Raw genomic sequence first — 13,012 nt, forward strand, 5'->3', positions numbered from 1 at the left:
TTTGATGCTTGAATAGATCACAAACATAATTTGACAACAGTTAGGAACATTGTCTTATTTATGACAGATTTATGTCCTTAACATTAATCTAGTCAGAATCGTTCTTCTTGATTGAGAAGTGCCCTGCCCCTTTCTGTGGAATCACCCCCATGAAGTCATCCATGCTAAAATTATAGTTAAAGTCATGTTGACTAAGCTTTGTTAGAACAGGAAATAAACACACTGGAGATTACCCCAGATTACTCAATGTCCCAGATTGTCTGAATTCACCCTACACAACAAATCGGTATGTTTATATATGCTTTTTACTTTTTTTTTTTTTTTTTAAATACATGTCTGTCAGTTTACTTTGGTAATATCATCATGTCAGGTTTTAGGATAGATATGCATGACATACTGTATATAACCAATAAACATACATATTTTGTTCCATTTACAAATAGGTGTCTCTCTTTTTTGCCTCATTTGACAAAATATTTCATATATGGACATTTAATATAGGCCTACAAATATTGCATTTGCATATGGGGTTATTTAATTATTGTTTGCAATATTTTCAGTACTGTTATCAAAACCTGGGACCATTTTTAAATATAAATATAATTTGATGCTGTGATTTTTGTGACTTTGCTATTTTCTTGCAGTAAACATTAAATATTTTAGACACATTAGACACAATTTTACATTAGATAATAGTTTATCAAACATTTCTAATATTTCTCTTCTATGTATTTATATACTCCCCTTGTGAAAGGTGTATTTAATCTTATTTAGATAGGTAAATTTTGTCTATTTATAATGATCAGATATTTGTGCCATCATGGGCCTGACAGCATGCAAAAATCTCTATTCATACGCCACAACATAGTGACAAAGTTATTTTTGTATTAACATTTTTAAGAGCTGTGAAAGTACATAACTGTTTTGACTGTGACAGCTGTAGCAGTGTACACACTCAAACACTTTACAGTCTCTTCCTACTTCAGCCTGTTTAAAGTCTTTGAGTTTAAAGCTGCCTCTGTTTACTCAGCTCTTTTTGCACTTCTCTTTTTTTCCTCTGGTTTTTGGTTAGGTCACATACCATATATGCAGGAATGTGTTTTCACAGCTAACTGAGGAACAGCTTGGCTTGTGGTAACAAGCTCACTGCTTGATTGCATCACATCCGAGGGAGAGAACGAGAGGGTGGTGTGTTTTTTTTCGTAGGTAGGTGAATCAGGTCTGAAAGAGGAAGCAGGATGTCATGAAGGCGTGTTAACCACAAGTCACTATGCAATGAGTCTGTGTCTCTGTCTACCCATAGAGTGGGCCAACGCTTCCACCGAGGACTCTGGGAAATGAATCTTATACTATTCCTGCTTTTGGCATTGACAGCTAGCTGGACTGGACTTGGTAGGTGCTCACGGTAGTAGATCATTTTTTTTAACTTTATGTAGAATCCTATCTCTCTCTCTTTCCCGTTTCCTGCATTCATCTAAAGAAACTCTCCTCTGTCATGTCTGCTCTCTTCGTCATGGTCCTTAGAAATCATTTTAGACTGTAACTGGCCCCTAGGCAACACAACAGTTGCGGAGTCGCGTGGAATTGGATGTGTGCATTTAGAACACATTCAAATGACCTGTCTTATCTTTTTACCACAATGATGAAAGTTAAAGACAGGATGGTCATATTACATTATAACTAGTTCTTTGACTCATTTTGTTGCTTTTGGTTTCAAGCAAAACACAAAAAAGCTCGTCTTTGTTGACGAACAAAGATAATGTCGACTCAGGACGAATGTATCTTTCTCTTGGTTTATGCCAATAATTTCCTTGTAAGTGATTGTTACTTTCCTTCTTTTTACCTCATACTTCTCTTACAGCTGAATATGAATTTTGATGTTCATTATTATGTTATAAAAATTATGTTTTAGATAAGATGTTGAGTAACACTTTACAGAGACTTACAGTCAATTTAAATATGTTGAATTAATTTATAAATTAAAGTAAGATGATTTTGGTAGCATTTCACACAGAGGTTCTATGTGTTAACATTAGTTTATTCAATAGCTATAACATGAAATAAACAACACTTTTACAGCATCTTGTTTAATGTTAAGCTGCTCTAACATATTTTTAACAAACATGAATTAACAATGTATATTATTCTACATATATAAATCACACTGTAAAAAGTGATAAGTTGACTTAACTTAAAATTGAGGAAACCTGTTGCCTTAAAATTAAGTAAATAATAAAAAAATAAAAAACATTTAAGTGAATTTGACAATTAATTTAGATGACATCTTTCTTCTGAAGTGAAACAGGCCTCAGCTAAACCTCCGTATAAAAATCTAGATGAAAGTTCTTTTTTAAAGTCAGTTCTTAAATGTGTAAAGTAATTTAGTTGCATGTCATTACAGTTCAATGTGAAGACAACGAAGAAACAGAGCAGGAGATTGCCCCTAAAGACTCACGTGAGTATCTGCTTTAGTACACCTAACTTTTATTTGATGTGATGTAAACGTCAGACAGTGGCTTTAGTCCTGAATGACTCATGTTCCAAGCACTGACTACCTTGTGGTCATAATTTAAGTTTGAAGCAATATTTTGTACATTATGTCTGTCACAGTTTTTGTTGATTTCAAGAAACAGCATATATGCACTCACTTCCACTCATGAATCTGATCTGTTTATACATTTAACAGTATTAGTTACTTCTGAAGCAGAAGGTGAAGAAGAAAACTCAGGTATGTATTGGTGGTTAGAAATTAGTAGATGCTGGGTAATATATCGAATATTAGTGATATTATCATGATAACAGAATAATCTATATAAAATACAGAATACTGTTGAAAATTAAGTTTAATATATATGCAATTTCACTGAAAAAATAGCCAAGAAGTGCTTATGTGTTCAAGCAACTAGTTCCCCTCTGAAAGAGCAGAAACATAGTGTCATGCCACAGAGCATCTCCTAAACCAGAAACTATTGTTAGACTTTTTAGCTAAAAACCAAACAGTGTAAAACATAGAGTGTGAACTACATTGCTCTAAACAAGTTGTAAGAATGTATTTTTATACCCATTTTGCTCTCTTTTTTTCATTTACATTAATATTAATTTAATGTAAATGGTCACTCGGTCTACATTTTTAGGTGTTTTTGTACAAAACATCATGAATGTGCTTAGAATGAATCATTCTATTATTATTATTATTATTATTTTTAAATGGGGAAAAATATAACCACCTGTTTAAATGATTCTAAAGCAAATGCAAATATGTCAACATATATCTCAACTATCATCAAAATTTGAAAAGATGTTGAGAGATGTAATTTTAGGTATATCGCCTAGCCCTAGATATATTATAATTTTCTTGTACTAAAACTATTTCAAACTTTTGAGTCCGTTTTTTTTTTTTAATTAATAATTTTATTAATCAAGAATGCATTCAATTGATCAAAAGTGACAGTAAAGACATTTATAATGTACAAAAGGTTTCTTTATTATTATTTATTTAACATAAATGCTTTCAAAGGTAATCAAAGAATGAAAAAAAAAACCTGAAATAAATGTTTCAGCAGCCCAACACTGATAATAATAAGAAATATTTCTTAAGCATCAAATCAGAGTGATTTCTGAAGGATCAAGCGACACTGAATACTGGAGTAATGGCTACTGAAAATTCAGCTTTGCTATCACAGGAATAAATTTAATTTTGAATGTATCAAAGTAGAAAAAAGTTATATTATTGTAATAATACTTAACAATATTACTGTTTTTACTGATCAAATAAATTCATCCTTGCTGAGCATAAGAGCGTTCCTTTAATAACACTTTACTTTCATGTGGATGTGTAATTGACTTGTGTTATATTCCCCTGAATTATGAAGTAATGCTTTTTCTGGATTGCGAGTGGTTAATATAACCGTGACAGTAATATTAAACATTATATTAGTCTTTCTGTTAACTTTTTATTCTCTACTACTACCCTACTAAACCAATTATTAAAATATCTAAGCAAATAATTTTTTCTATCCCCTATTAAAGTACTATTACATATAAAAGAAACAGTTGCAGTTTAGATTTATTTGTAATGATCTTTTCCCATATTGTTCTAAAACAGTATGTATTAAATTTTAAGTAAGGTTAAAACTTCAACTTTATTAACCTTATATAAAAATAAAAAAATTAAAAGAACATTAAAAAACTCATTTACAGAGATACAAATGTATACAATGTTTTGATTACAAATTGACTTGTTTATTTATTGCTTTAAAGAGAATCGGGGGGGTGGTGCAAGCTCTGGAGATGGAAGGATCCAGGGTATGTATTGCCCTTTTCAGATGTTTGACATCAATCTGAAATAAGCATTTTAAACTTTATCTGATCAACTTTTACTGTGATTTCTAGTTTACTTAAATCTTGTGCAATTGCAGATTTAGACTCCCCACCAAACAGTGACTCAAACACTGAACAAACAGTAATAAATGAGGAAACAAAGCCAACTACTGAGGCAAATACAGACGCAGACACAGAGGATCTCAACCCAGTCATGATCATCATATCTCTAGTTCTCACACTGGTCATCATCGCTGTGATCATGTGTGTAGTCATGATCTATCGCAGGTGGAGCATAAACGTTGCTGGTATGTTGCATTCAATCTAATAGACTTTACACTCTTAAAGATAAAGGTGCTTCACGATGCCGTAGAAGAACCTTTTTGCCTAAATGGTTCCATAAAGAACCTTTAACATCTGAAGAACCTTTCTGTTTCACAAAAGATTCTTTGTGGTGAAAGAAGTTTCTTCAGATTATAAAAAGATAAGGAAGAGATGTTTCTTTAAAGAACCTTTGACTGAATGGTTCTTTGTGGAACCAAAAATGGTTCTTCTATGGCATCGCTGTGAAGAACCTTTTAAAGCACCTTTATTTTTAAGAGTGTACAGACTCAGAATAACCAGCCAATACATCAGTTTACACATTTATCTAAAGACACAAATATTTACACTTCCTGGGAACTATCCAGATAAATAAAACCTGAAGGTGGATGTGATAATGTTATGTTAGAAAAAATCTGAGAAGATGCAAAATAGAAACTCTGTTTAAACCTACTGCGCAGCATTTGTAAATCACAACTAAAAAGGCGCACACTTAAAAATGACCATTTTAGTTTTTGTATCCATCACTCTGAGACTAAAAATGTGTTTCTTCCCTTTCTCCTTACATTGTTTACAGTTTCCTGTTAGTTCCTTTGAAGGCAACTCAAACTGAAATCTTATAAATGAAGGAAAACACTGTGTAATGAGAAATGTTTAGCATGTTTTCTTACTCTTTTTTTTTCAGGAGACACAAAAGAAGATCCTTATCTGGATCATGAAGACCATGAAAAGGTGCCAATGTAGGTACAAATTTTTAAAAGCATATTGTGTTACTAATATTATGTATAATGTGTGACATGTGCTGGCTGCATTTTAGTAGTTTAGTTAAGATTTTGCTTAGTTCCTTTTAGCGATTATGTGGCTAACCTGGATGTACAAAATGCTTGTGTGTGTATCACATGTGGAAGACACATTCAACCCGCAATGGATGTTTTCAGACCTTGCAACATACAACCAGAAAAAAGTAGTGTAAAAAAAAATGTATTGGCTATATACGTTTAAACATTAAGATTGCAATACTAGTCTTTGGATGTTAATTAATTTAAGACCATATTCTCATTTTTTATTTTCAAAAATTTAGCATTTCAATTTTGATATATTCCAATAATAATTTAGTTGTGCTTTCCAGTCATATTTCCATTTGCATTTTTTTTAGCAATTTATTTAGTAATTTTTTTTTTAATGCGGTGAAAAAGTCATGTTTCAACATCCACAATCCTTGTACCGAATATTTCAAAACTTGCTGGAAATTTACTCACCACATCCATTTACTCAGGCCAAGATGTAGATGAGATAATAAAAATAATTTGGGAAAATGTTGCATTACATCACTTGCTCACCGTTTGATCCTCTGCAGTGAATGGGTGCCGTCAGAATGAGAGTCCAAACAGGTGATAAAAACATCACAATAATCCACAACTCTTAACTAATCCTCATAACTCCTCAATTAACATCTTCTGATGTGAAAAGAGTTTGTAAGAACCAAATCCATCATTGAGGCGTACCAGTCCATAATCCGTAATAACATTTACTCCAATGAAAATATTTGTTGCATATACATATTGGTTTGGACTGTTTTAGCTTGTAAATGGTGTTTGTGGTGATCTGTGCAGATTTTTCTCTTTATTCAGACAAGACGACTTTTTCACTGGGGAAATCAATATCACGAATAGAGGACTTGTATTTTAGCCAGATGTTAAAAAACATCTTAATGATGAGTCGTGTAGATTACCTGTGCATTATTGTAATGCTTATATTAGCTGTTTGAACTCATTCTGACGGCACCCATTCACTGCAGAGGAGCTATTTGTGAGAAAGTGATGTAATGTTAAATCTCTCCAATTCTGATGAATAAACAAACCCTTCTACTTTTTAATGGCTTGAGAATGAGAACATTTTCATTTCTGGGTGAACTATTTATTTAAGACCACACAATCTTTTTAATGGCTGTTGTGCTTTGGCAGTTCAGACTGTTCATATATATTTGGTAATGCAATAAATGATGTTCCACAAATCTGCATATTGTTAGTTGGTTCCTCTTTAAACAGGAAAGTTTGCCACAGTAGACAAAAATATCTTCCACCTCATAATAAACTGCCCACATAAACACAATCCTTACAGGTATGCTTTGAATAATTACTCACAGCATAATCAGTAATTATTGCACTTAATTCTTTATTTTCTTAACATCCAGTTTAATATAACTGCATGTTTTATTTACTTTTTCTTTGTTAATGCATCTGTTCAAAATGTGCTTTTAATGAATGAATAATGTGAAAATACACATGAACTGAAATGCATATGTTGGTCCTTTTTTTGTTCCCAGGCCCATGTTTGAGGATGATATCCCATCAGTGATGGAGCTGGAAATGGAAGACCTAGAAAATTGGATGGCAAAAGGTAACCACTAAAACGTTTATTAGTAATGTTCTGACTCTGAGTGACGGTTCATATCTGGGCCTTGGTGTGTCTCAGATATTGCATATTTACAGTGATTAATCCAAACCACAGGTGCTGGAAAGAATGACAGTCTGGTTTAAAATGTACGTGCTGAGCTCAAAATATTTAGGCCTAAATAAATTTAAGATTTAGATACTTAAATTGCATATCCATCCATTTGGATTACATAGTGTTAAATGTAAACAAACTTATAAACTTAATCTGATGCATATTTGCCATTTATACATAAATGACACACAAACAGGTCAGATTTCTGTACTCAAAATGTATTCAAATTGCTTAGAAACAGCATAAATCTGTTCATTGTGGATTTATTTTTATTTTTTTTCTGGTAATGAAGTTGGCTAAAATGGCTAGCGGTGGAACAAACATTTATTGATGTATTATAACAAATTTTACCTGTCTCAGACTGACAAATATGCATAAAATGAAGTTAAAATTAGTTTATGTTAAAGCTGTTTAATCCAAATGGATAAACATTTTATATGCAAATCAAAAAAATCTTTCATTTAGACCTAAAAATGTACATATATTTGCTCTCATTGCAACATTAGGCTGTTACATTTACGTACTTCAGTTTAAGTTCATTCAGTAAAGTTTGTTCTTTGACCAGCAGGGGAAGCCATTGCACTAAAAACATTGAAATGCTCAAAGAAACTGCCTCAGTTTATTTGAGCATTTGCTCATTGCTCATTAAGCTGCTTTTTAAAAAACTTATTCACACTTTAACCACCTTTTTTCACCAGAACTTCAACCTTAAGGTTCAAAACATCCTTCGTGTAAACTATATTTGCATTCTGTGTTTGTAGGTTTGATGTTACTTGCACTGTGAGCAGTGCTGTGAAAGTGTGTAAAGCGCTGTGTAAATGTATGATCTATTTCTATTAGATAAGAGAAAAAGATGTGGAAGATATTTTAACATAAAGAATCTGTATCTTTTCATCATTTGTTTGCAGATGGAGGCAAGAAAGTGGACACTGGCCAAATATAATGAATAGCTTTTCAGTAAGTACACTAGACTTATTATTCTCTCCTTTTATGCAAGATGTAGTCCAAACCTGGGAAGGCTACACAATTTTTAGAACAAAGTCGGAGCGTGTTCACAGTACAGTATTGGCTTGGACAGCTGTCTAGCGGTTAGTAACAGGAAAGTCATTGTACTAGCTTGCAAATATTTAATTTTCAGGACAGATCTGTAACAGATGTTGTGCATTTCTTGATTATTTACATTCACACATCATATTTCACTGCACTTCAGGCTGAATTCAGATCATTTCAGATTGTGTTCAAGTAATGGAAAAGAGTCGTACACATAAATAGTTGTACTAACATTGCAAAAGTGTACAGTAAATACACAGAGCAACCGTTGGGTTCCCATCAGTAACATGAAACTTTGCTGTTTCTCTTGGGAGTTGTGGAGGGTTAGACATTTGTAAAATAAAGGGGTCTGCAGCACTGGGCATGGTAACACTGTGCCCATTTGTATGGGGAACACACACATATGAATCACTGAGCAGTGGAGCAAGACAAGGCACGAAGATATGTGTTCGTATGTGTCACACCCTGTAATGTAATGTGTAAGGTATCATTTCCTGGAACTGTGAAATGACATAAGGTTACCTCTTACTTTACTTTCCAGTGGAATGCCCCTCAGAGTCTAGTCAACAGCTATTGTACACATCAGCTTTCCCTGTGCATACTTTTCCTGCTTATAATGGCTGCACAGTTTGGTCAAAATGCCATTTGTTCATTTTGTCATGCAGAACTTTTTTTTGAATGATGATATGATAAACATTTAATATTTCATATTGCTGCTTCTAAGATATCCAGTAAAAAAAAAAAGAACAAAAAATCATGCAATCATATTGAAACCGGATGTGCAAAAACTATAAACGCAAATGCCACTGCTGCCAGTAGAAATAGTTATTACTTTTTTACATTTCAAAACGTGAACAGAGTTTAAAAGTAAATGTGTCAGGACATTATAAGTGAACTCAGAGAACTATTCCACTTAAGTTGTGATAGGGTCTCAGTCCATATTGACACTGTTTTTGGAACTCAATCAGTGTGAATATAATAATAATAGCATTGAAAGATTTGAGGTTGATAAGATTTTTTAATATATTTTTTTGAAGAAGTCTCTTATGCTCAATTTATTTTAGGCTGCATTTGTTTAATCAAAATAGAGTAAAAACAGTAATATTGTTAAGTATTACAATTTAAAATAACTGCTTTCTATTTGAATATATTTTAATATGTAATTTATTCCTGTGATGGCAAAGCCGAATCTTCAAAGTCACTTGATCTTAAAATTTTGTGATTTTATGATTTGGCACTCAAGAAACACTGCTTACTATTATCAGTGTAAAAATAATAAAAAAGCTGCTTAATATTTCTTTGGAAACCATAATAACATTTTCCAGGATTCTTTGATGAATAGAAAGATAGGAAGCTCAAATGTGTTCATTCTACAACAAAAAGAAAAAAAATATATATAATGTAAATACCTTGTATTCTGTATAATAGAATTATCTAGAAATCGATAATGAATATTTAATACAATTAATTAAATCCTATTGAGAAATTTCACGGTCATCCCTACTCCTTTTTTGTTAAGATTTGTTTTCTGGCATTTTCGCATTTATTGTATTTAGACAGGAAGTGGGAGAGAGAGAGAGGGGGATGGGAACAGGAAAGGTATATCGGCACAAATGATCCCAACTACATTTTGAAGAAAAATGGCACTCTTTGTTTTTTGGATACTTAAACCACTGCGAGTCAAGACGTGAATACACTTTAAAGTAATGCACTGGCCCTTGTCAAGTGACTAGATTGTCAAATAGTTTTGAAGTGGCAGTCTAATAGAATAATAAACTACTGCATTGTCTGTTGACCTCCACATAATCAGCACAGAGTCGCGAACAGCTCTTACACAAACACCCAATGACATCCACTTGCTTACTAATGCAGATACAAACACATACTATGTCATTCTGTCAAGTTTGTTTTGATGAGGCTGCGTACGAGGAACAGAATAGCTATGACTGCTGACTTCTGACCCCCCCGGTCTGCTCTGCCAGCAGTGACATCTGGTAGTCATTACAGCAGACATGCATGGAAGCGCGGCTCAGACCAGGCCAGAGATGAGGAGGGCCTCTTTTTTCCCCTCTTGCGTGCTCTCTGTCCCGCTCTCCCTGGGAACACCAGAGGGTCAGAGTCCACAAGCCAGGAATGTAAGCTTACGTCATGCAGACTGTGTTTTTCCCAGGATCGGATTGGTATCAGGCGCTATGGGGGAGCAGGCTTCACAATGGCTAGGTGATGTCAAGGATGACAAATTAATGTTTATATAAACATAAACGGAGAATATCTGAGGCCACATCAGCACAGGAGTAAGGGCACGGCTCTGAATTGAAACTAATCTGATTTGGAAGCAGAAATTCTTTGCAGCAGTTATTGGAATATAACAGCTTGTTGCAGACTACAAATGCACAAAGGTCAATTATAGATTAGTTCACAAATGTCCACAGCAACTTGTCAGTGTACACTCAAAAATATCATAACAATAAATAACCATCTTTATAAAATATGAGTACATCATACATTTTAGAGTGCAGTCTGGCACATATTTGAATGAATCGATTTTGTTTTACAGGTACCGGCTGTGGACCTTGTGCTTTTCCATGTGTCCTCATATCTTTGCACAGTGTACATGTTGTGGTATACTTAGGTACATGTAATTCAGATACTTATAAGAAGACATTTGCTAATGCTTTTACATTATGTTTCATAATGATATAACTTTATATAAAAACATATTTGTAATAAACACTGCTGTGTAAAGACCATTGCCGTTTGGATGAAAAAGAACAAACAAAAATAAGCAGATGCATATTTTTCTGTCTGTTGCACTGAACAGGATACAACAGCTCTACTGGAAGTCAATGTGGTCTTCTGTGTACTTTTGATATTGATATTTTCACCACTTTTTCAGTACAACAAAAAAATGAACCATGTTGTTTCTTTATAATGTAATAATCATTCTTGTCTTTATCTAAATGCAAGGACTGCCACAGAACTTCAAAAATAAGAAGCATTTCATCATTCCATTTAAATTATAAAAACATGAACATTTCAACCGATGTAAATATTATTGCATAAGTTGTATTATCTTATCATTGCAAGTTTTTGTTTACAATTTATAATGAAACCACCAATACATTTCCTGCTATGTACTGGGTTTTTTATATTAAAAGAGGAACTGTTGTTATCATTGCTCTTGTGTGAGTGCATGTTTGTTGTTTTGAAAGATGTATCTTATGCTCATCAAAACTGCATTTATTTGGTCAAAAATACAGTATACAGTGAAATATTATTACAGTTTAAAATAACTGTTTTCTATTTCAAAATGCAATTTACTTCTGTGATGGTCAAGCTAAATTTTCAGCAGCCATTACTGTGTCATGTGATCCTTTAGAATTCATTCTGATTTGGTGATTTGCAATATGCTGATTTGTTGATCAAGTAACATTTTTTGAAAACAGCTGTGGTGCTTAATATTTTTGTGCAAGCTGTGATACATTTTTCGGGATTCTTTAATGGATAGAAAGAACAGCATTTATTTGAAATAGATTTTTTTGTTGTAATTATGTAAAGATATTGACTTTCACTTTTGATCAATTTAATGATAAAAGCCCCCCCCCCCCCCCCCCCCCCCCCAAATAAATAAAAATAAATAATAAGTAGTGTACATGCAAGGCTGTATATGTCATACCTTGCACCGTGCCAATTTACCCATAATACTTCATCTGATAAGAATAAATAGATTGATAATTTGACTACAGTAGATACATTTAACAACTTATACACCCAACCACACTATAATCTGACCTAATTACCGAACATGACATGACCACTCTAGTTAGGACTATTTATTGAAAGTGATGGGCTATGAACTTCCTGTGGAAAGACCTACAGTATATATTTCATGTTGCACCCATGACTGTGTCATTCATGAGAATTCTTTTGGCTTCCACCTGAGTTAAAGTTTCTACAAAGTGAATTTTCTAATGCCAGAGGTCTGGAATACGATGGGAATGTGAAAGAACCTTTGAGTTGTTTACCTTTGAGTGGGGCTTGGAACTAAACACAGCTTTAGGCAAGAGCAGCCGCAGAACCGTAGCAGTTCAGTATAACAGTGGTGGAAAACAACGCCAGATGGAACTCATTAGATTTTTTCTTCTCCAAGTCTTGTCTGGTCTGTTTGGTTTTAAAACCCTGTTGACCAAGATAATATGTGCAGATGCATTTGGGTTTTGAATGAGTAGTTTGTACTCACGCATTAATAATCATTCCTTATTACGTATTGCTTTATTATCTGTCTAGAACCGTTTAACTTATATTTATTTTGCTTTCAGACTGTAGGGCTTTTGTAAGCTTATCTTTGCATTCTGTTTAGTACAATACCAGCTTGTTTACTATAGCAATATAGTACTACTACATAAATAACTAATTAGGCTACATAAAAACAACATAAATTAATAATAATTGTAATAATAGTAAATGTGTCTCTCACAAAAAGAATGACGTTAAAATATAAATTAAATAAATAAATAAAGTTACAAGTAAAGGGTAAAAATTACAATACAATGCAATACAATACAATAAAGTGAAGTAAAATAAGTAGCCTACAGTAAAGTAAAGTAAAATGAAGTGTTAAAGCATCGGTTCTCAGAATCACATTGTTTGGTTCTCTGGCACAGACTGTAAAACATCTTAAATAATAAAACCTAAAACAGGGCAATCTCAAATGATACTTTTTGGCTCTGAACAGTCCACAGATATGGCAACGTAATTACGTCGTATTTAAGCGACACGGAACGCGTGCGATAGTGACGTTCCTGGACGACAC

At 33.2% G+C, this 13,012-nt stretch overlaps 1 protein-coding gene across 1 annotated transcript; it reads left to right on the forward strand.

Moving 5' to 3' along the window:
• Positions 1-1,158: 1,158 nt before the first annotated feature.
• On the forward strand, positions 1,159-11,376 carry LOC306873207 (uncharacterized protein). The gene is made up of 9 exons (XM_079422319.1): positions 1,159-1,392; positions 2,402-2,455; positions 2,687-2,728; positions 4,261-4,305; positions 4,419-4,628; positions 5,327-5,381; positions 6,968-7,041; positions 8,058-8,106; positions 10,757-11,376. Exons 1-8 carry the CDS (start codon positions 1,338-1,340, stop codon positions 8,090-8,092), a joined length of 570 nt encoding a protein of 189 aa, XP_079278445.1. The 5' UTR covers positions 1,159-1,337; the 3' UTR covers positions 8,093-8,106; positions 10,757-11,376.
• The last annotated feature ends 1,636 nt before the right edge of the window (positions 11,377-13,012 follow it).

Source organism: Barbus barbus (genome assembly GCF_936440315.1).
Source record: "Barbus barbus genome assembly, chromosome: 7".
In the NCBI taxonomy this organism is placed as follows: Eukaryota; Metazoa; Chordata; class Actinopteri; order Cypriniformes; family Cyprinidae; genus Barbus; species Barbus barbus.

Coding starts and splice junctions, on each gene's coding strand:
- LOC306873207 (XM_079422319.1), top strand. CDS start 1,338: ATGAATCTTATACTATTCCTGCTTTTGGCATTGACAGCTAGCTGGACT. Junction 2,456..2,686: donor GATTGCCCCTAAAGACTCAC/GTGAGTATCTGC, acceptor TACATTTAACAG/TATTAGTTACTTCTGAAGCA. Junction 7,042..8,057: donor AGAAAATTGGATGGCAAAAG/GTAACCACTAAA, acceptor ATTTGTTTGCAG/ATGGAGGCAAGAAAGTGGAC.